The sequence below is a fragment of the Platichthys flesus genome, chromosome 19 (assembly GCF_949316205.1).
Source record: "Platichthys flesus chromosome 19, fPlaFle2.1, whole genome shotgun sequence".
Lineage (NCBI taxonomy): Eukaryota > Metazoa > Chordata > Actinopteri > Pleuronectiformes > Pleuronectidae > Platichthys > Platichthys flesus.
Genome location: NC_084963.1, coordinates 2,930,781 through 2,955,569, shown reverse-complemented (window position 1 = coordinate 2,955,569; position 24,789 = coordinate 2,930,781). Strand labels below are relative to the sequence as shown.

The 24,789-nt window shown below is 44.8% G+C and overlaps 1 protein-coding gene across 2 annotated transcripts; it reads right to left on the bottom strand.

Moving 5' to 3' along the window:
• Positions 1-347: 347 nt before the first annotated feature.
• Positions 348-23,472, bottom strand: phf24 (PHD finger protein 24). 2 transcript variants are annotated; one of them, XM_062412268.1, is made up of 9 exons: positions 23,087-23,472; positions 13,783-14,198; positions 12,018-12,203; positions 7,172-7,250; positions 6,258-6,460; positions 5,383-5,549; positions 3,702-3,734; positions 2,687-2,764; positions 348-1,776 (listed from the first exon to the last, which is right to left on the bottom strand). In XM_062412268.1, exons 2-9 carry the CDS (start codon positions 14,194-14,196, stop codon positions 1,680-1,682), a joined length of 1,257 nt encoding a protein of 418 aa, XP_062268252.1. In that variant the 5' UTR covers positions 14,197-14,198; positions 23,087-23,472; the 3' UTR covers positions 348-1,679. The 2 variants fall into 2 exon arrangements, with proteins under 2 accessions (XP_062268252.1, XP_062268253.1); XM_062412269.1 differs by lacking the exon at positions 3,702-3,734 and having other exon boundaries at positions 23,087-23,468.
• Between the last annotated feature and the right edge of the window lie 1,317 nt (positions 23,473-24,789).

The following is a 24,789-nucleotide window of genomic DNA, read 5'->3' as shown; positions in this document are numbered from 1 at the left end:
TTTGTTTTATTGTTTTTTTTAGTGTGACTCACATATTGTGATATTTGTTCCTTTAATCTGTTTGAACACAACTGCTTACAAAGGTCATTTAGCAATATTCCATCCATCCATTATTGATTTAATCTTGTCCAAATATGATTATCTACAAATCACTGCATTGAACATAATTTAGATTCTATATAACATGTGTTTCACTGTATTGTTACATATTGTAATGTAAATCTTTGGTATTAGCTTTAACCTTAGCATCCATTCCCATAGTAAACATTATAACATTTATTGTATATCTTTGATGGGGAAGACAAACAAGGACAAAAAGACACAAACCCAAGTTTGAAGAAGGAGAGTAGAATGCCATGCATTTATTTCAGCACTGTGACAAATCCCTCAGACCATCAACATTCACGTCATCGCCGTTCTTTATTCACCGGACCTGGCATCGAACCTCCTTCACATGGCATGAACACTACATCAGCTCTATTCAATAAATTTCTAGTGATTCTAGGGGCAGTTTCATGTGCATTTAAATTGTCGTATAACTCGTAACATTATAGAATTCCCACCACGCCTTAAATACGAAGTTTAAATAGTGCGTCTGCATATTAACAAAAGACAAATGTTTGCACCGGATCTCCCGTTTTTCTTTCGGCCTTTCAATACATGATTGTGTCAGACAGAAGTCCGACTGCATCTCATTCACCACTGTGCAAATATCGACACCACAGAACAGGACAGCGGATGTTTCCACTTTGCCAAAGTTCCGCTCGGAGAGAGCAACAGGACAAAAAGTACTATAAGTATATACAGGTCGTTTACTGCTCTGGTTCCCACTCTTTCCCACATGTCAGGAGAACACAGATCCTTGGAGGAAACTGGGGGGAAACACAGGGTACACCAGAGGATACAGGAATAAATATGTAATTTTAATGCATAATAATAATAATTCATAGCAGTTCTGATATATGTATGCGGGTAGCTGTACCTGTCGTGAATTTGCATGTGCCTCTGTGGAGCGTGATTAACACATTTTGACGGTGAATAACTCGATCCCATCGCTGTGGCGTGGAGTTATTATTAGGACCAGATGAGGCCTGCGGGATTCAACACTTGAGAGAGGAACAGCCTGTCAAATGAATGTACCTGCGTGGAGAGCTTTGTTATCAGCGTGAGGGCCCTGGAGTGCTGCAGTAATTGTCGTTTTTTAAGAAGAAGAGCCAACTGAGAGCTTGTCTGATTGTGTGTGTGTGTGTAGAGTGTCAGAAATATCACTGACTAACTGACGGACTAGTTGTGAGTGTGTCTCTCTCTCTCTCTCCCTCTCTCTCTCTTGTGTGGGGTTTGTTTTTGTGTTTTTGGGAAGCCGTCAGGTTTTGGAGTTGGAACCCGTGACAGCTGCTGTCACTCGTGTCGTTGGTGTGTGTCTGTCAGCATCGGTGTGTGTAGTCAGTGTTTGGGGGTCGAGGCGACGAAGAGGAGGAGAGGTTCTGTCGATGACTTGATGTGCTGTCTCACTGCTTCTTCGTCCGGGTTACGTTTCCTCGTGGCATCGTCTTCCCCCGCTCGTCTGCAGAGGACAGGGCGCAGCCTCCACCTCTCTCTCCACCTCTCTCTCCATCTCTCTCTCCCTCTCTCCCTCCCTTCCTCTCGCTCTCTGCTCGGGGGCCGTGGAGCGTCCTGGACTATAGAGGCAGATGGATGTGCATGGCGGAGCTATTGGGGCGTGCAGCCAAAATGTAGATGCCACTCTCCTTTAAAAAGTCAGCCCAGGTCACCGGCCTGTTGGAGAGAGGTTTCATTTAGACAGAAGATCACAGCTTCTTTCAATCTGTCACAAAATTAGGTGTCTGGACAAAGGCAGGCGTCACTAAAACACAGGAACTAGAGGAGTATTGATTGATTGTCAATAACTTAGTGGATAATTAGTTGATCTTGATATTTCTTTTTTAAATCAAGGATGTTAAGGGGACTTATATTTACGAGTGTCTGCATTTTGGTGCAGATCCAAATCAAAATATTGATCTAGTGAGTTTAAATATGGTTTAATATGCAGACCGAGTGTCATTCTATTAAGATTATATAATCCAATTATACTGCTTATTTCCCCAAATCACAAAACTGTATATCTTGGTCCTCGGTGTCATGATCACCACAGTAGATATGTTCATGTGCAGCCACGTTCCCCTGCAGCTTCTTCCATCTAACAGAACACCTCAATAATCATGGAGCAAAGAATCATTTGATAATATTATCACCAGTAATCTGTGCTGCTGCAATTTGCCTAATGGCTCTTTGAAGATTCAGTTTGTTAGTCAGATCTCAGTGTGAGTGTGTTCTGCTGAGTAGCATCCGCCCAACAAGACTCTGTTGTGTAGCTCTGTGTAATTGTCGTGCCCTGCAGGGATGTTCCAGAAGTGCCGGAGCATTAGCTCTGATTATTTCAGAAATGTAATAATGGGGCAGAAGGAGAAATCTCTTAAAACTTCATGAAATGCCAAACAGGGATTTATCTCTGATGCCCGATGACATCTATTAAAGTGAGTTGGAGGTCACGGAAAGGTCACCGCCAACCCTGCTGCACTTGTTGGTCTGCAGGCTTTGTTCCACGTGTATAAGACCTCGAGAGAAAAAGAGCTTCGTCCAACTGATATTCACAGACTCACACTAAAGATACAAATAAAGGACAAACCTGCTGTCACCAGTCTTGCTCCTCTCGCTGCCAGAGCTGCCTGGACTGCTCTCACACATGGGGCCGACCTGACTGATACTGCACCAGCAGACAAGGAGCAAGAACAGACAGAGAAAGATAGAGTTAGCTGCAACGACGAGGACATCAGTCCATCTATAAGACTTCAAACACAGTCAGGACATTTTTCTGCTCACATCTGTAAGTCCTATAATAAAACTTATTATACACCAATAAATTGCTGTTGTGAAACACTACTGAAAAGTGTGAATCTATGATAAATTAATCTATAAAATCTCTAACACGTACGTCCAGTTTTAACAGAAGCCACAAAGCGTGTAAAATTCATAAATCTCCATCAAAACCATTTTTTATTCTGCAAAAATCTAAAAACAAAATAAATAAATATTTAATAATTGGTCTGTAGTGTATGATATGTGAGAAAAGCCCATAACAGCCTGTGATCTCCAGAAAAAGTCATTATTCTGTCTTAAAACAGAGAGAAGCTGGATGTTTGATATGATTCATTAATGATGTCAGTAGTGAATGTTTCCATCAATCACATTATCACTACGCTCTCTTTCCCATCCCTTGACTCTTTGGTTTCTCAAACCGAGCTTTGTTCACGTCCCCCTGCAGCCGTTCTGCATCAGCTGAGGTTTGTTTGCTTTTTTTCGGGCTGATTCATGGACTCGCAGCCTCTCGCCCGCTCCCTTTGATAAATGAGGCCTTTTAGAAAGACGCTGCTCTTGAGGAGAACGAGAGGCTTTTCTTTTGATGCGGTTAATTAGAGCCCCGCCCGAGTCTGTGTACAACAAGAGCTTATAATAAAACGAAGAGCTCACATTAGGCTTCCTTTCAAGGATACGTGTGTGTAATTACTGTATTTTTATGAAAGAAAAGTTGAAGTAGTGATGCCGCTCTCCTCTCTCTTCTTTCACAGAGACACAATCTGAGTGGAGGGGCTGGTCTGAGGATGAAAGAGACGACAAGCCGTGCAGTGCTGAGTCACACTCACCCACAAGTCATAGGAGAGCAGAGGCCCATGAGTCTGTGGGGAGTGCAGCATGTCGGAGAGGTGAGAGGGATGGAATGGCACGGCACAGGAGATTGATTGGACAGCACAAGAGGTTAGAAGCACATGCACACACACACACACCCACACTCACATACAGTACACACACACCTGCACATTACAGTACAAGCCTGAGGTACTTGTACTTGTACTGTACGTATATTTCACTGTATTAGATGCAAGGCTGTTGTACTGAATTACATGGTCTCATTCCCTGCGGCAAATTCACAAGGTAGAGAAACTTTACTAGAAGCACGAGTCGGCCTCAAGAGTTCCAAGGAAAAACTAAACTTTTATTCATGTAATGCAGGATAACTTATAGCAATAACACAACAACGAGAGCATCAACCTGACAGGCAGCTACAGTAAGTGCCTGCTGACGGCTGGAGTGGCAGCCCAGGACACATAATGTAGTGCTTTTATTGTGAAGGGATCAGGTTGCAGGGTTTGTTTTTAAAGTTTTGCTTGTTTTGTAATGAGACTAATGATCATTTGAATATATTTGCATTTCAATCTTTTTTTTTGTCGTTTTTTTGCATCAGTGGTGAGACAAATTCTCTTCCAGGCTCGTTCCAGGGTGAAGTGGCATCATTGTGTATTTTCAGTATCATCGCAAGGACTGAGTTAAACACAAAGATTCGATTAAAATCTAGATGCCGCACAACCTGGGTAAACTTTTGTTCAGAGCTGCAGATCTCTGTTGGTAAAAGGTTTTTCTATCTGGAGAATTGGCCGGAGGACATCAGTAAAATGATGAATGCTCACATCAGTGCAAAAACAGCATTGGAACATAAAATCTATGCTGAAAACATTATTCATGCAGCATTTTTTTAATTAGTTTTTTGTTCCCCTTGATGGATTTGTGAACAATATCTTCCTTTTCATCAGCTCGAGAGCGAAACAGCGACAATGTGCTGATTGTGTAATCTGCAAACGACCTATATTTTCCTTTCAGTTCTCAAACCAACATATGTGTGCATTAGATATGTATATTAGTAACATGACGACAACACAGAAGACCCACACACAATACAAGAGTCACATGGTGCTTTTGTGAGGATGCCAACAAACAATCGCGTGAATTATTAACCTGCGTCATGAATAATTCATCTAGTTTCCTGGTTGTGTTTTGGAAATTCAGAAATAGAGCTTAAATGAAAAGCATCTGAAAATGTAATTAAACAAATCCAATGAGAAGATGCTCTTATTCTGTAATCTGACAGGGCGTGGGTTTGTGTCACGCCAAAGTAAAAGGGCTGTCCCAGAAAAAAAAACACACAATTAGTATTTAATTATAAACCAGAATTATCTTTGGTATTAATCTCCTGCTGCACCAATTTAGACATAATTAAATCTGCGGAATGGAGAAAAAAGAAGAAGCAGCCATGTAAATTTAACATGAACTGATTAGTGGCTGTGGTTTAATGAAGTCAAACAGTTGCCGTGTCAGCATTATCATCTTGTCTCAACATATTGGGGAAGTAAAGCAAAGTTCTGAACCATCTAAAAGCATCCGAACCTTTTCTCATTTAGCTAAAGTTAGCCTAGAAGATGTTTGAAACTCTTATCTCCGTCTTGACGTTGCCAACTTCAGTTCCATCCACGTGTTCTACTGGACTCTCACCTCACGTTGCACGACTGGGAGTCCTTGTTGGGATTGTGGAACCAGGACGACTGGGCCTGGCGACACTCTGCTCGTGTGATCAGGCCGTCTTTATCCAGATCCAGAGCCAGGAACACAGAGCGCGCTTTGTCTCTCTCCTTGGCAGTCAGCAGGCGCAGCAATGAGTTCTGTTAAAAAAATTAAAAAAGAAGTGTGTCAGATTAGGTGGCGACTCATAATTACTCCATTCCCCTGTTCACGCTCTCGATTGCCGTGATTTAAGGGGCCTGGGGGATTTGTTATTCTCAATCACATTAGCACTGTCCGATATAATCTGCAAACAACAACTGATTTACCTCGTGTGAACCCAGAGCCACAACCAGGCCAAAAGGTAGATTTAATCCCCCCCCACGCCAAACACAAAGAACAACTTTTGAATTGTGATGTGAAGATCAGGTGAGTAATTCAGACTGGTGGAGTCATTTCATTAAACTGACCTCAACATAATCTGTCTGTGCTCCAGAATCTTCTAACTTTCAGCATCAGTAGAAGTTTTGTTAGTTCAAATCTCTGATCATGGAAATTTCAGATCAAATTAAGCTAATTAACTAATTAATATAAAGTAATTGATTGAGACAAACCCTGTATGTGGCAGAATATTCGTGGATGGACTAATAATTATAACATGATTACTCTGATACTGAAGAAAACGTAATTCTAAGATTTATGAACATTAACTCAAGATAGACACCCGAGATTATGGTTTCTATATTAAAAAAAGAAACTCATATCATACATTTATATATATATATATAAGCTTAGTGTCTGTGGTTCTATCAACCAGTCATATCCAACCATAACCTTCATGTGAATCCAACATTTCTGTTATACTTCACCTCTGTGCGGAACTTCCTGAGAATGGCCAGGGACTCGTGGTAGAGGAAGTCCGACCACTCGATGTGACCCTTCTTCTCGGGATCCAGTGCCGCGAACTGGGCCAGCACCTCCTCCTCCTGCTCGTCCGTCAGGTCCTTCTCAAACTGCTGCTTGGACACGAAGTGGCGGTACTGCAGCAGCTCGTCCGACACCAGGCACGACTCTACGGCACCGAGGAACAATAACATCAGAGCCAATTAGCCGGCCGCCAGTCCTTCAGATATAATTAACTCATAGGGACTCATTTTCTGCAAAGGGAAGAAAGCCTCCCGCTGTTTGCCCTCCATCCAGGTCCCATGAATAACACCACACAGCTGGAAGTAGGAGGTTGAGGGGGGGAAATATAATAACTTTGATTGAGCAATGCAATAAAAAGAATTCAGGGGAATGGATATTTTGCCTGTGTTTCACGTGAGCAGTTTGCAAAAAAATAAAGTGGCCCATCAGCCTATGTGGAGGAAAAACTCTCTCTGTGTTCCCCTCTAGTTATTATTTGTCCTTTTCATATAGTTGCTATCTGTGTGGGTACAACTGTTGGGCGACCAAACAAGGCTCACCGGGAACAGGGACAAACATTTTATGAACACGATTGATTGCAAATAAGAACCTATGGGACGGGCGTCATCATCACAGGATAACATAGGGTGCTAACGAGGCTTAACAGTAATCAGCAGCTTTAGTGGTTTGAGCTAAACGCTAATGCCAACGTGCTTTACCCTGTTCACCAGATTTCCCAGGTTTGAAACCTTGAGGAAGAGTTAAGGGATCAGATAATCTATCACAACTCAAACCTGACAGGACATAGAGTGAAGATATGTCCACCTGACCACATCTACGTCACCCCCTAGTTTCCAGATTTCGACCCTGGACTCACCCGGGATGATCTTGCACTGCTTGAACGTCTCCATGAGGCTGTACATCTCTTCCTCAGTCAGGAGAAGATTCAGATTATCCTGCAGGAAGAGATGAGGAGAAAGAGAAGGAGACAAACAATATGAGGTTATTTTTATTGTCAAGCGGTGCAGCGCTCTAAATATATGGAGTCTTTTATATGGATTGAATTATATGGATCTATTTCATCAACTACACAGTTTCCTAGGTGATTCTGGCGCGGTGCTCTTCTGTCTCGGAGCCGCTTGATTACTGAGTCGTTAGAGAAAGAAAGCCAGGAACAAAAATGTAATTAAATGAATGTATTTGCTTATTTTGAAATGCACAAAACACATATTTCATGTAAATGTAGGATATTAAAACGCTATGCAGCTGGAAATATATCAAATTGAAATCACAGATCTATCCGTGTGTCATACATTTCTTGTTTGTAGAAATCCGCACGCAAGGAAACTCACAGGAGTCTCAGATATGAATATTTATATCGGTGAATTATTTGCGTATCATTTATCAGATAAGTGGAAAGATGAAACTTTAATAGTCCTGTCAGGGATTATTGAAGGAAGTCAATTTCAGTTTGTTTACCTCGCCTTTTGTCCCTGTTACCATGTGTCAGGGCTTTGAGAAAGACGCACTATGACATTTAAATGGAAACGCACAAACCGCCCACCCTTCAAAAACAAACACACAAAAAAACTAAACTCCCTCAAGCTCAGCGAACACACAAACCTGTCGCTTTGCTTCCTGGCTGCCTGAGGCACAGATCAGGAGTGTGATGATCCAAGCCTGTTTATTATCTCATCATGTGGGCGGTTCAGGTTCAAATTCTCATATTTTATCAGAAATTGTACTATGCACAAGTATATGAGTGGTTTAAAGAACCAATAATCATCTTAAAATAGTTTTACTTCTTCTGATGGGACAGGTCATCAACTAAAGGACAGGAAACCAGAGGATGACGGGAAGTAAAGTAGGACGCGCACAAGGAAGGAAGTTTCAAAATAAAACAAGAAATTATGAATTCAATGTGCAGAAAATCGACAAAATAATAAGAGAAGTCCCCAAAAAAGGTCCAACACAAACAGAACATTTAATCAAAGAGGTTTATAACAGAAGCCAAGAACAATGTCTAAAATACATCTGGTTTGTATAAAACTAATTCTTCTAATATGTGCAATAAATTCTGTCTTTCCATATTTTACTCGTCTATTTTTCCAGTGCATTATCATTCAGTTGCATGAACACATAACACTTTATATCACATATGTGATCTGAATACAATATCATATTGTTGTACCGTCTTCGCTCTGCAACTCCTTTCCTCTAATCACCCACCGTGAATAAATTGTGTCTAAAACTGGAGTTAAAAGATTTTTCCTCACTTCCACAGAGGCTCTGATGCATTATTCATAAATGACAGCGTCTTCCACTTAACTGTCACCTAGTCGCTGTCACACAGCATCATGAAAAACAAAAGTATTAAGTGAGGGAACATCATGATTTCCCTCACTTCACTCAGTCTGTGATAAGAGGCTCAGGATGAATCACATTGTCTTCAGCTGCCGGTGAAACAAAATGTTTTTTCTATTTGATAACATTCAGATTACTTCTGTTCGCCAGCCGCATAACAAGAATATATAAATGTCCTCCGTCAAGTTCAAGATTCAAGATTTTTATTATCAAATGCACAACAACAACATTAAGCAGTCGCTGGCAGTGAAATGCTTGAGTCACAGGCTCTCTCCTAGCAATGCTCAAGTAATTACAACCTATAAAATAAAATAGAAATAGTATAAAATAGAATAAAATAGAAGATCAAAATTTAAATTAGAAAATAAAGTATATATATATAAATATATATATAAACAGCTGAAGTGGGTGGTAAGAAAATCGCAGCGTGCTAAACATTGTCTGTTGCATCTTCCTGTTCTCATCATTTACATGAATTACTGTTCCCAACGAGCTGCATCTTAACAAGAAGCCAATTAAACTAAAACATCCCAACACAAAGCTTCTGTTAGTCTGTGATGTGAGATGTGATCAACATCGAGAGCAAAAAAAACAACAGATCAAGCTGTCAACTCGTCTGTGCATCTCTCATCTGCAACAACCCACCCCCCGACCATCTGCTTCAATGATATTTTAAAATCTAAAAACATTCTTCATCCATCTTTATTCTCCGAGTGGCTTTAAAAGTGCTTAAAAGAGTTTATGCAACATCTTCTGACAGCATCTTGGAAATAAGCTCTGAAGACAGAAACGGCCCCCGAGGGGGAAGAAGGTATAAAAAGAACAACTTTCTAATTTTACTGCCGGCAGGTTTTTATAAATAAGTTGAGAGCAGAAGAGTGACAGCGTTGGTTGTGTGTTCTAACGGTTCTGATGAGGCCCAGTGCCACAGCAGGGGGCTGAAGAAACATGTTCTCATTGATTGTAGAGCTGCACGGATCAATAGTTAGGAATCAGATGAAGACAGGTGACATATAATCATCCGGCCGTCATAAACAAGGATGAACACACACACACACACACACACGTCTGCAGAGCTTTTCAGTCACTGTCACTTTTCTTTATCTCACAGCAGAAGCTGATGTTTTCAGCGAGAAGCTTCTCTGGAACATCCAACAGCTTAAGAGTCAGATTATTTTTCCCCCAGGAGCCGTAAGAGGGGAAACGGATATATTGAGCTTCAGAAGTCAAAATGAATGCTTATCTTGCACAGTGTCATTTACACAAGTCAAGAAATGCTCCCCCTCAACTTTGCTGCAAGCCCCCCCCGTCACCAGAGTCAAAAAGACGTCAGCGCCACAGAGAGGGGGCACTCGTGTTCTCATAGAGCCGTCCTCACTCTGATTGGCTGCCATTGAGCAGCAGTCTGCTTTGAAGATTGACTGTTAATCCAAAACCGAGTCTGCAGCACTCGGCTGCAGCACCGATGTGAAGCTGAACGTTAGAAGTGACAGAGGGAAGCTCGAGGACTGTAGTCTGGATATCGAATGTCTACATTTCACACACTGTACAGACTGAGATGAAAGGTGAAGACGTTTCAGTGCCTGTTGGACTGTCCTCCGAGCAGAATGAGGTGTGCAGCTACTGGTTCACATGTATACATACAGGCTCCTCTTATAGCTGCGGCTCATCAGTCATCAGGAGCTTGATGAAACACACGTGAACTCAATCAACCACAGGTCACATGATTACAAGCTCAACAGCAAACACATGGAGATCAGGCGAATAGGTGCAGAGAATCGGTCAAAGATTTATCTACACTCACATCGGAGTAAGAATTCGGAAATATATCTTTATAACCCCCCCCCCCCCCCACCCTGTAGGAGCCTCCAGGTTAATGCATGGTCTGAATTATCAGGCAGTGATACTGACACAGGGCAGCAGAGGCATTTACAAGCAATGAGAGGAATGGGAATTCTTTGCAGGTTAAATAGACTGCCAGAGTGTGTGTGTGTGTGTGGGGGGGGGGGGGGGGGGGCTATAGAGGATTGTGGAGATTGAGGCAGGTCACATGATCAGAGCAGCGCAGCTTGAGGTGAGTGCATCGCTCTGTTTGTCTCCTCGTGTCTGTGCAGCAATGCTCAGTCTGCAAAAGCTCTGGAACCCAAAAACCTCTAGAGTCTAACATGGAGAAGTGATCACACGCAGCTCCAGTAATGTTCTTTACCTTCTTGCATGCATCACGTGTTACACCAGAATGAAGGACAGCAGCATTTTAACATGTGGCTGACGTGCACCGACAGAACGGCTGGTTTCTGGAGCTGTGAGGACGAGAAACTCACAATTTGAATAAAACATTTTCTCTCTTTTTTTCTCCCTTCAGTGAATTGTCTCCGCCCACGTTCCTCTCGCGCTGGAGGAGCCAGCCAGAGAAAGAAGACCTTTCAGTGTCCTTTCACAGACTGTGTGAACACATCTCCCTCTGAGCACCACGTTTGGCAACTGATGGAGCTTCTCAGGGCTGGACGGAGAGAAGGCAAAGCCACTTCTCCGCTGGTGAGGGTCCCTCCAGGAAAAGAAAAGAAAAGGCTTACACTAGAATTAAGACAAACTGCAGTTTCCCCTCTCCCATCATCGGACTTGAATTCCTGATGAGAATCAGATTTTTTTTCTTTTAGCTCATTACAAACCCTGAAGACTGAGAAAATGGATTTGAATTCTTGCAAAAAGCTGTTTCACGATTATAAAATGTGAACTAATGACGACAGAAAGCCAAAAGGTAGCTGGCCTTGTTTCAGGCTTCAACTCAACAGATCAGCGAATGGCACAAAACCAAGGTGCACCAAAACCTGGTGTTGAATTGTTAATCAAAAGTGGAGTGACAAGGAAGGGGACCGGCTGATTGAAGTCCTCCATTGACAAGAACCTCCATATACCTTCTACCTGTGCTCTTCCTGCTTGGACAGGTAGAAATGTTCTCTGTGCAGAAGACGCTACTGGTTGCACGCCAGTGTCCGAGCGTCTATACTTTACTAAAGATGTTTTTTTTTCTGGAGGAAGAAACACGTCTCTGTGTCATTTGTGAAGATGTGAAATCAGAGCTTGGCTGAGGTTGATTCAGCAAAAAGGTCTGGCCCCAAGCCTTCGCTCCCTCAGGGGTTCTACACCCAGCCACAAATGTTCCAGACGAGGAAGTCATCTCTTTGTAATGATTGAGAAACTAAATGGTGACAAATATATCACTAAACCGTTTGCTTAAAATAATCATTGATGAATCCCGGAACCGGTGGAACAAATGTCAAAACCTGAAACCTTGCATGTTGTGTGTGTGTGTGTGTGTGTGTGCAGGAACTGTGTGTTGTCTCGTGTTGCAGACTTACACAATAGTAGCAGCTCCAGCCGGTGACCGTGTGGGCTGCATCCCTCATCTCCTGCAGGGCCTCGGTGCGCAGGTAGCCCAGCTCCCTCAGGCAGCCGTCGTGGAACATGCGTGTGCAGACCCTGCAGGGGTACAGGTCGTCGGCCGTCCACACCTCGCACACGTCACACATCTCGTCTCTCGGTGGCTGGGGACAAAAAGACAGGACTATTTTTAAACTGCATTAATAAGACAATGAAGACTGCACTGTCTTTTAACATGAAGATGGAACTCTGCGGCCTGGATGTCAGTGTTTGTCTTGTGTTTCTGCGCCTCAGCACAAGCGTCAGAGTTGGAGACACAAATGACAGTTTGTCAAAAGTCCTCTGGTTGGGTCTCACCTCCTGTGACCCGATGACTCAGTTCACATCAACATGCATCCTGCGTCGAAGCTCCAGTGAAAATCACTCTCTGAGCTTTCAGCCGGGGGCTAGAACTCATCCCTCAACTTTGAAGATGCAGTTCTTCATCCCAACAAAAACATCCGCAGTGAACCCGACAGGCTCCATTTCTCACTGTATCACACACTAATGGAAATGTTTGGGATTTAACAAACAACACGCTGACTTTTCTCTGGTCTTTGACTCAGTGGAGGGCAGAGACAATCGGTTCAGGTCTTGGACCGAAGGGAAAAGGGCAAAGGGTCAATTAAAGCCAGAGATCTTGTCCTGACATTTCTGTGACATTTTGGCCTCGTTAGGAGGAATAAAGATCTCACAACCTTTTGAAGGAAACTCTAAAGAATGAGACAACCTCATTTATGAACTGATTAAAATTGAACTTTTATAAAATTCAGATCGATTGCACAGAAGTCGTGTTGCTGAAGGCAGATGTCTGACTTTGGATTTAAAACTTGTGGCTGTTAAAAAGTAAGATGTAGAAAATACCATTAATATCCCAATCCGTGTAAGAACCCAGACATCTGCAAAAAAACAAACCCGATTGAAGTAAATCAAACTCAGACGTCACGTATCTGAACCAGATAGATTCAGGAAATCAATGTCGATACCAATTTCACATTTGAGCAGATCATAGATGGAGAAAACAGAGAGTTCCATTTCCCCTGAACGAAGGAAAACCAATTCCAACCAGTTCACAGCTAAAACAAACCCACTCAACAAAAGCATGAGCCCCCATAATATTGCTTTACTCACTGGGGGCAAGCCCGGCCGTGGATGAGAAATCTTGCTGCTGATATCCTCTTCTGAAAACTCTGATGTTACATATCTATAAATATTTGCAAGGTAGACACGGATATCTGCAGCTCTTGATAAAGTGCCAGGTCGGCAGTATGCGGCGCGCTGCCACACAATGTTTACTCTTTACGAAACAGAAATCCTGATGGGTGTCGACGCCCCTGGTGACCTCCCCCCCCCGCCTGCCCACTAGGTGCTCGCTGTGAAGAGCCCTCCTGCACAACAACAACACAACTCTCTCCCTGTGGTGTGGAAAACAACTTCCAACTCGTACTTTCTCACCTTCCACAAGGGTGTTGAGATAAAACCCGACTGGGCCTCTGCAGCTCGCACGCATTGCCTCATCCCGATGCCCACCTCCAGGGAGGAGGGAGATCAGGCTCTGCTGCCGCCACCGAGATCTGGCTGACATCTCGTTAATCCCAGGACTCGGGGATTTAAAGTGTGTTGTGAAGCTAAAATGTGTTTTCAGACGGTGTCTTGCTGATTCAATGGCGTTCACTAAGCTCTATTTGGGACATGATGTAATACCTGCTCCTTCTTATCCAGCTCCACCTCCACCGGCTGGTCGTCGTCCGCTTCCCGTTTGGGCCTCACGAACGCGGGCGGTGTGAGCTGGTGGGTCTTGTCCAGATCCTCGGGCTCCACGCCCTTCCCGTCCCGTAGCCTGGACCACGCCTCGTTGTTGGCCTTGCACTCGTCCCTCGTGGCGGCCGCGGCCTGCTGGGAGGTGGACGGGGCGGCGCCGCCGTCCACGTCCTCCTTCTCGGCCTCCTCGGCGCTCTTCCCCTCAGGGTTGGCCGGCCCGTCGTCCTCCTCCACGTCTCCGTCCCCCTGTTTGGCGGTGGGGGGGCGGTCCTTGACGCCGGCCTGGAAGGCGAAGACGACGGCGTTGCATTTCTGCACCTTCTCCACCTGCTGCTTCTTTGACATGAGCACTCCCATGGCTGCAGACAGGGACAAGGGAACAAGGAAGCGTTACACTACTACATTTAATTACATTGACATTTACTAAGGACATGGATCCATCCATTATCTACACCACTAATCCTAAAAGGGTCGCAGGATGCTGGAGCCAATCCCAGTTGACATTGGGAGGTTTCCAGTCCATTCACACCCACCCTCCGCCAATTTAAACCAAATTTGTGTGGAATCGAACCCACGGCTGCTACAGAGGCCTCCAGATATTGTGCACCAGCTCTGCCAGGTGGACTATTGTGCGTTTTGTGTTGTTATTGGTGTCAGTCAAGTTAATGACATACTGGTTTGAAGAAGGCAGAGCTTAGTACGAATAAGAAAAAGACGAGGTGACACTTTGCTGCAGCTTAAGAAATAAACTGAAAGCATCTTCTTTCCAAGAGGAAACTATAACTGTGACACTGACTCCCCCCCCCCTCCCGATATTGTGCCTGTCAATCATGTGCAGCTCATGGATACTTGAAATAGCAGCTGATAGTCACAAATGAGCATGATTTTTATTAGAATACAACAAGGAAACAGTGAGAACTTTCCCGCAGTCAAACACAGAGACGAGTTCATCACCCCATGAAAATATTTACTCTGCTCTACACGTCAGAATCTTCTCTGTTCACCGAGCGGCCTTATGTTCAACGAGCTCCGTCTGTCAACAGCTCGTGCAGCTCAGCGGCAGCGGCCCTGAACTCGACGCCTTGTTACAGTAAACTCTTCTCATCTGCTGCCGCGCCCACATCCCTCTGACTCACGTCTCGTTGTGCGACCGGCTCGAGAATGTGAATCTTCAGGTGCAAATAAAAGAAAGAAGGTTCCACAGGTCACAAAACACTGAGAAAGAGCATCTCTGTGTTGGATTTATTTTTATACAGCGATATTCCTGCGATGTTTCCACTTTATTTTATCATCTTGCACAACAGATACTTTACATATCGATGCAGAAATCTACACTTTGCTCAGATATCGTTAACTGTCAAATGAACATTGTTTGATTTGTTGAGGTTTGGAAAAATAATCTCAGTGTCAACGTAGCTAACAGACTCCGAACAGTTCAAATTACTGCAGCAGCCTGTAACTAATATCCGCTACAGGGCAGTAATCCAATAAATACTTGTAAAACTAAAGGGCTTGTTCATGTAAAACACATGTTTGCTTACTCATCCTAATGGTTTATAACCATGCAGATGTTACTTAGGTTTATTTGTTCAGATTTTGATATATCAACTCTATCCATCCTTACCTATAATATTCAATTTTAGAGGGTCACAGGGGAGCTGGGGCCAATATCCAGAGACTAACAACCATCACAGTCAATTACAGGAATCCAATCATCCTAAACTGAATCTGCAGAAAACCGTCTGCTGACATGAGGAGAACATCGAACTCTACCCAGAAAGATCCTTGTCCAGCTGGGATTCGAACCGGGAACCTTCTCTCAAAGGTGAATGAATGGCAACACTCCATGTTTATGATTCACCGCCATGCACCATGTCACGTGTCACACTTACACGAATGTCTCTGGGAAGTTAGATTTTCATGCTGTGTGAGGTTTTCTCCTAAATTGGTGAGGGACTCGTGCTGGTGCTGGTGTGACCTTCCACATAAAGGTCACGCTCCTCAACCTGCAGGGCCGGCAGGAAACATCAGGGGCTTTATGTTTGCTTAATTAACATCCGTTATTATTTCAGCAGGGCAGAGGCTCGGAGCGCAGGGGGGACCTGTGCTTCTTCAATCAGCACAACTTACTGAAGTCATGGAAATCTGTGTGTTCATGAAATTAAATGATTTGAGCTATAATGAGGAAAGATCAACTTTCAACTGATCCCAGAAGAGAACATTCTCTTTTAATTGCTTTTTTTTACAACGTGTGATCTCATCATATTATTGTTTGTGATCGATTATTATTCGATTATGGCAATAAATATGATAAATAGGACAAAAATGTAACTTATGATGTAGTTTCACACTTAACAAGGTTCAGGACTCCTGCATTTTGAAGGTATCCCACTCCTAAACACCTCACGTGAAATCCCACCTTGTTTAATGCACTACCTCCCGTTTCCACTTCAGTGAGATACAACCCTGAACTCCATTATCGGGGGGGTTCAAAAGGCGCCGGCGTGCATTCAAGTTGATTACGTGCTACTTAAGGGACACGTGTCTTTGCTCTGAAATGCAATCCTGTCCACCCCCCCCCCCCGCCCCGCGTAAGTGCCTGCGTGAAATTCAATCATGTTTATGTCACGTGAGATGGGAGTCGTTCACCCGCTCTCCCTCCCGGGCTCTCTCTCTCTCTCTCTCTAATAGCCCACCAGGCCCTTCTGTTCCCGGGCTGCTGGCGGTCTTGTGCTTCATAGGCTGCAGACCATACCACATTCATTTGCATCACGCATGGTTCAGCATGGACATTTAAATCTCTCTTTGACAAAGTTTTAGGAGCAAGAGGAGGAAGAGCACAGTGATTCGTTATTGATTACAGCACTGAATATCTATTTTACCCTGAGTGGGGTCAAAGGTCAAATCAGATGAAGCACAGGACTCCTGCTTTTTATGTGAAGTGTTCCCTCCCTTGAAATTGGCAAGGGTGCTGTTGATGCACTGTTTTATTACACAGGACAAAACAGGAATGGAAATGACACTCGGACAAAAAACTCCAATAAATAGCAGATGGTGGGGAAACGCTCTGAGAGATCAAACCCTAACAACAATTAGTATATATCTCAATGAGCAATATAACAAGAGTTCAGTACATATATGTATTGATGTGATGGTTATGCATCATGCAGATATTATAATGCCCCATTGGCTCTGATGTTCAACTGCAGATCTGTGAAATGTTTTGCCGTTCATCAAAGGAATAGAAAATTGGGATGTATCATGATAATTATCAATAAAGAGTGATCAAACATTCACGGCCTTATTAGAAAATCAGGACGTGAACTTGAAGAAGCATTAAAGCCTTTTCACAAGCTCCCTGAACGCATGTGGAAGTGACTGAGCGTCTTCTTCTTCAAGGGGAAACACTTCATTTGTAAAGGTCAGTCTTCGGAGGAGCGACGTCCTCCTGCCGCCTGATGAACGGCAGCAACACGCTGAGAATATCCAATGATTAGAAAAGCTTGTGTGCAGACTCATCCAGGACAGGGGTCGACTGCTGGAATGACAATCAGCTCAGCGTCTGGTCTGTGAGTTTAATGCAGGAATAACAGAGAGTATTGAACTGTTTCAAATCAAATGCAGCACAGATTCCTGGAGAATCTTCCAGAAAACCAGCGAAATGACATGAAACGCCCGATTCCAGGGACTTGGTTCATGAGGATAAACAGGTGGTGGCGCTAATCCTTCAATCTGCTGCAGACGGAGAGGATGCGAGAGGAGGACGAGGGAATTAGACGAGTGCCAGTCAAACCTCAAACTGTGGAAACCAACAATATAACGGAATACAGGGCTGCGTTGATGTCCGTCTGGTGTTTTGATCTGAGGAAGGTTACGTCCATCTGCTGCTGGTTCTCGTCTCTTCACTGGATCTCCTCACATATACGAACATTAGGCTCATGGACCTTGTGTATTCCAGGGAAATAAAGAGTAATAACTCCACAATACAGGTTATAATCTGCAAAGTATTGTAAAGAAGAAGTTAAAGCACAGTGTAAATATTGCCTATGGGTTCAGTGTTGACAGTTTGATGCTTTGACGGGGCTGTGATGGGTTTCTGAGGGCAGAGGGATGAACAAGTGATGAGCAGGGCGGGTTGGGTTGTTTTAAGATGCAGGATGCAGAGTCGTCCTCTGTTGTGCATCTCCTGTCCTCCCGTCCCCGTTCAATATAGAGTATATCCTTCACTTCAAAAAACTAAATCACTAGCTAAATCATAAACTCTGAGCCCCCCCGGTGAGTTGCAAGATAAATCTGAACATGTCCCATAACAACAAGATAAGCAGGGAAAGGAAAAAAGAGAGTCTGGGACAGAAGATATATAACTCCCATCTTTTTCTTTTAGGCTGTGATTTTTCTTGAGAGATATTTTCGAGGAAGTACACAAAAACTAACACAAGGTAACAACACTCCCCCCCCCCCCGTTGCAGAGGAATAGGCCCTGATTGTCTGTATGAGCCAGAATGCAGCCGACACACCTGATGTGGAAAGTTAGCCTCACTTTACGCATACATTTGCGAACTACCTTGCTTCTTCAGCAGATATTTAAAATTAAGTTGTCAAAAATTCCTATACATGTCCTGGGAGAGATGGTCCCGTCTCCAAACCGGGCAGTTTTGAGGAAAGCCTGTGATTTAAAGTCATATTATGGAGCCATATATTCACATAAATCCCCAGGATGGAAATAATCTTCAAGTGTTGGCACACACAGGTTTTTTCTCAGGAGCTTGGATATGATTCCATCCTCTTGAAAGTGAACAAATCTTCTTAGTAGAATCCTCCCAAACAGCTCGTACACACACTGCTCAGCGGCGACGGCATAATCACAATATACAGGCTGCTGCTCTGATTATTACTGGGACTTAATTATCCACTGAAGTGACCTTCCCTCTCTGGAGGAGCAGAGCTGTGGCACAAACAGCGGCCAGTGGTCGATGCCAGAAACGCCTGCGAGGATCAGTTCACTGCTCGAAGCCCCAAGGTCAAAAAAATAAAGAATGCACAATTAAAGGCAAATTCTCACATCTTGGGTTTTGTTGACATGTTGGTGAAATGCTGCCGGGATCCTCAGTTACCGCGCAGCGCAGACAATGGGCCGTGCCATTTCAAACGAGGTAGTCAACCATAAAGAAATTGTTATTTAATGGCCAGCAAAGTGCGAAGGCTTCATAACCAGCAGGGGGGGGGGGGGGGGGGGGGGGGGGGGGGGAGTTAGAAACAATAGCAATAAACTAAGTGATAATACAAGCCCCAAAGTCTGTGTGCACTTCAGGAAATCTGTGCCAGCAGTAAATAGAATGGAAAGAATTTCAACCTCCTTTGAAAGTCAAACACTAAATCAAAATATAGAGAGGGCAGGGAAAAACCGTTTCCAGTTTATCTGCATTATTAATAAATCCAATGCCCCCGACTCATTTTTCAAGTCAATTCAATTGCTCGTAATGGAAATCCAGACTCATGTTTTTACATAACAATACATCGCATGAGACCAGAGGGGAAATGAAGACAGGAAGCTGCAGGTGCAGCAGAGCAGGGAACGAGGGAGAACATCCGGGCGCACAGAAGACCTTGTCATCTCCAGGTGAACTTATGAATCTTCAATCAGGGCTGTTTTATTCCCCTCCCTCATTCCTTCTCTCTCTCACCCCCCCCCCCCTCCCTCTCTCTCTCTCCAAAACCCCAAAAAGTGAAGCCAGATTGTCTTGATCGCCATCTAGTGGCTGGTTGCAGTATTGCACCCCACCTCCTTCAAGTTAGTAGACTGGACTTATTTTCAAAGATTTCATTTTATCAGGTTTGTCTTTTTACAGTAAGCTAACCTGAACCATTGGATTATTTATAACCTCAGGACATTATTGTTGTGATTCCGCCTCATTCCCACATCTTCCTCTTTGTCGAGGACGGAGCCATCACAGCCCGACGGCCAGAACTCTCACAAATCAAACAAGAGTTGAGATAATGGCAAATCGTCTTTCGAGTGCCGGCTGTGGAGCCGCTCTGGCTCAGCAGTCACCCACATTCACCCTTCATATCACATTTGAGGCCGATGCAGGCAGAGGAGGGCGGGAGGAAGCTCCCCCGGGCTCCACATTCACTGGACTCCTGCCGGGGCATCTGGCTCCGCCGCTCCTGAATCATTTAAATGCCCCTGGTTAAAAAAAAACAGATCTCGAACGCAGGGAAAGGAAAACAGGGCAGACCTGGGGAAATGTTATGATGTCGATCTGCACAGCAGTGGAACAGCGTCAAGATGGAAAGATCCATCAGATATCCACTCAGCTGTGTGTCTTATCAGAGCGGATCTCGGCCTAGTCTATAATCATCTATATTCCAGAGAGATAAGAGCAGTTTTTTGGAGGCGGAGAATTGAATCATTCAGTTTGTAAAGTATTGGAAGAACCAGGAGAGGGAAACAAAATTTATTTTCCCGCTTAAGTTAAGAGAAATATTTGAGGTGGAAAATTCATTCAGGATTCTTGTTTTGTTTCGGCGGTCGTGTGCGACGAGCTCCTGCAAGACGATGCTTTCAGGGGCATCTTGGATTATTTAAATATTGATGATTTCAGGGGGGAGGTGGCACCGAGCTGCTCTTGGAAATCCTCGTCCATTGAACACTACCGGACCCTGTCAGGGTACAACGCAGTGGACATCTCTGCTGATGAGACTCTTAAACACACGTGACGTCTTCCTGCAGGATGTTAGGCATCACACGCAGACACAGAGATAAAGAAAACAAAGAGAAATCACGCTTTGTGAATCTGCTCTTGCAACATCGACTTGAGACGAGGAGCCGAGCACATGAATCGTTGCTTCGCCCGTGAGCTGCAGTGCATTAGAGGCCATCAGGGACACCTTAAGGTCTGTATCAGTATTCAGTCCTCCGCTGCCTGAGTGTCCCTGCGAGGAGGTTATTGAGATCTACCGGAGCTCGTATAACAGCAATTTATCAGCCTAATGAAAGAATCTCCACCGCTACGAGGAACTATCCGAGGAAGTGCTCAACTGCAGTCAATTCAGTGGTTGAAACGGGTTTATTATTTTAGAAAACCTGAGAGGATGTCACATGGAGGTCAGGGCCAATAGGTGGCAGGAGGCTGCGTTCAAGAGCTGCAGGCGTTCTCTGAGGACCACCTAAAGATCTGCACATTAAATGATATGACCGTTTTTTAATTAGACACATTCAAACTGGTTTTAAATACAAAATATCTACAATTATGGGTTAAATCCGGCTCAAAACATCAGATCCTCTTGGACCTTTCAACCGTTTTGGACGTCTCTTGGTCATGATGCTCATTTTGGTCGAGCCCCGCCCCCCAGCGCTGCGTTCTAAAAGGCATTTCATGAATTGCCAGGGAGGCCTCAACATTGATATTTGATATGTTATCAAATTCTAGAAGGATGTTGCCAACAAACACAATCCAAAGGCCCTTATAATATTAATTATAGAGGCCAGACCTGCTTTTCTCAAAGGGTTTCTAATCATCTTTAGTAACAGCCACAGTTGTACTTCAGTGGTTTGCAGGTTGTTGACCTCTGACCCCTTCAGAATCAAGCCATTTCACAGACGTTAGCCTCGACCTGGACCGTGAGGCGGTAGAAGATCAACCAAAGAATGTTTTTTACTACTCAGCTCAGGTCGTTTCATTTCAGCAGCTTGGAAACAGATTCACAGATTCACACCCCAAAAATAACTAGCATGGAGACAATAAAAAAAAAGTGTTTTGGAAAAGCATGATCAACAAATGCAATGACATCCATTGCATCTTAGGCTTTGGATTCTTTTATACTAATCAACAAACCCATCTTCCATGGACCTATCATAAAAGCTTGAAGACGGATCCTATGAGCTGCGGCTTTGCTCTCGTGTTACGTCAGACTGTTCGATTCCCAGAGCTGTTGGATGTCACTGGTATGTGCTAATTAGAATCCCAACCAGCCCGTCTTTTCATTCCTCGTTCCAGTGGAGGGAATGGGACGGGAGAGGGGAGAGGGGAAGGGGGGGCGCAGTGTTTGAATGGAGGCAACACAAAGCATGTCTTTTCATGAGAGCGAACCCCACCACCACCACCAACCCCCCAGTTTAGCCAAAGATCTCACCCACGGACCAGGGAGGCAAGGACCTGGAACTAATTACACTAACGAGTTCACCCAGTTCCCGGGGGGGGGGTGAGTGGAATGATTAGCAACCAGTTAACGCACGCAGATGTACGTGCACCCGGACACACAGGGCTGAACAAATCGAATCACAGAGAAATTAAGGAGGGTTCTCTTGCTGCCAATTTTCTGATTGGATTCCTCATGGCCTCTGCAAGAAGAAAAAGACGAGGAAGAAGAGGAAGAAGAAGAAGAAGAGGAAGAAACACAGCTCTCATCCCTTTTGGTATTTCACTGCCACGTCTCCAATCCTTGAGCTCAAGTATCCGAGCACAGCGTTCGGCACAAAAAGCACGATGACGGGGTTGGAAATTTTGAATGGCACAAGAAATGGGGGGGGACAAAAGCACCTGAATGGAGGAGGAATTTAAATGTTGCCAAGCTCTCTCTCTCTCTCTCTCTCTCTCTCTCAGACTCTGACAAGCTCCAGGGCTTCTGTCACCCAACGAGAAGCAGGACTCAATCACAGCTTAACGTCCAACAGTGTCTCTGCTTTATGGACCTGGAGGAGGACAGCAGCGGGGCTGTACACACAGACTGATGGAGAGCTTAATGGACAGCAGCACTCCCCTGTGGGACACTGCTGGGAAGGAGTGGGCAGCCGGAGACAGAGCAAAACTACAGAGCGTCTGCAGGAGAGGAGCAAGCAGCATCTCTTCAGACTCACCCAGCCTCGCCTGGAATCCCTCACTGATACAAGTCACAGGGAGCAGAGCAGAAGCCTGGTGCTTTAACAGCTCTGCTCGCCATGACGCACATGTGCAACTCGAGCCCCTGAACTCCCTGGATTTGTGTGTTTTTTCATGCACACGTTCCCTGGCACCGTTGTGAAATAGAGCAGAGAGTTTGATGTGCACGCTGTGACCTAAATATGCTCCTCACACAAACACAAGCTGCTGCGAATGAGGCGGAATCCAACGGGTCCCGTCACCGTCCCACGTTTGCAAACACAATAAAATAAAAATCCTGTTAGTGGATCAGCGTCATCCCATATTGCCACTGTCAGTTTGCTGCGTGACACTCGAGAGGAGCCAGATTTTCAGAAAGGACCTACCGTAACGAGCTGGTGTTCACCGCGACTTACTGGGGACTTTCTCCTTCCTGTCTCACGCCCGGCTGTGCAGCATGGCAGGGCTCGGGATGAAGAGTGTGCGCCCCGCAGAGGGATGAGTGGCACCGCAGCTTTTTATTCCTTCCAGCACCGCACGGTCCCGCGGAGATCACGCACAGGAGCCGTGGACAGCTCCGGTGCTGAAGTCTGGTTTCCTCTCGTCCTTTCCCGAGCTCTGCTCCCTCAGCAGGAGGAGGAGGAGGAGGAGGAGGAGGAGGAGGAGGAGATAATGTAGGTGCGACCACTGAAGTTAAATGAGGGATTTATGACCAGCATGTCAGCGTCCACCACCCCCCTTCCTCACTGAGAGCCCCGTGCGTTTCAGGACTTCGTGATCGTGCGCGTTAATTTAACTTGTGCACTCCCGCAGCCTGTGGACCTGGTGCGTGCGTCTGCGATTGGCCCCGCACCGCCACGGACCCCGCAGGACCCCAAATAATGACGTTAGAGGAGAGAGCAGCCAATTACTGCGCACGGAATTTGGCTGCGTAGTAATGGGGCTCATTTGGAGAATGGGTTGGGGGGGGCGGGGGGGGGGGGGGGATTAAATGTGCTGCTGCGCTGTTGAGACTGGTCCTCGACAAATATGAAAACCTCTTATGAAAGCCCTCAGTGCAATAAGTAATTCAATTGGCTGCATGAGTTTTAATAAGGGCTTATGTTGTGGAGTGTTTCCACTTTAATTTTGGAATTTGCCATCTTCCGAGCAGCCGAACTGATGGTGCTGATTAAGAACGATGAGGGGAGTTGCTTTGGGTCCAGGCTGAGCAATCAATAGCCCACTTCGGCTAATTGCAGCTATTTTATACATCATGAAGGTGCCAGCGTCTCCACTCACCACAGAGGAGGCAGCCGGGTGGCGGTAAACTCATTTAATTTACGTGGTTCTGCAAATTTCCCCTTTGCCAGTAGGTGCCGCTATAACTTAAAGTGAATATGGGCACGTAGATGCCTTCAGGACAGGACTCTCATTAAATGTGCAACATCTGGGGAAGATTGAACATTTGAATGCGAGTTACGATAACGTCTGTGAAACATGCTGCCACGGACACGCTATTTTCACAACCGCAACAATGCCTGCTGCCAGTAGGTGGTGCTATGACGAGTTGGCATTTAAAATCTTTGTTTTGAATTTGCTTTGACTCAGTATAAACATGATTGTCAGCAGCGCGATTCCTGTCTCTACAATGTTTCGTAGTGTTGCTTAATTTATTCCGCGTTATCGTTGTTGTATAGTCTTCTGTGCTACTGCCACCTGGTGGACTGAGGTGGAACAGTGTGCTGTAGCGGTCAGTTCATTCGTGAGCAGGCTACATTTGCATAATATCCCCGTAGTGGAAGACTACGTTAGGAATGCAGGTAATCCACAATGGGCAAGAACCTTTAAGCTCTACGTACGTTCGGTCGATACTTCGCTAATCACCTGAAGACGACCATATTTATTCCTCATAGAAACCAAGGCCACACCAGCCCAGCAGCCGCCATGCTTTAGCACTGTGTGTTCAGTGTTTACCGAAACATTATTAACAAGTGCTCTCTGACCAAGACGTGATAAGAGGGCTGATTAATAACACGGCTGCTGAAGACGTTGCCTGAGAGTTCATTTTCTCTAATTGCTTGAGAAATTCCTTTCTCCACAGAAACAG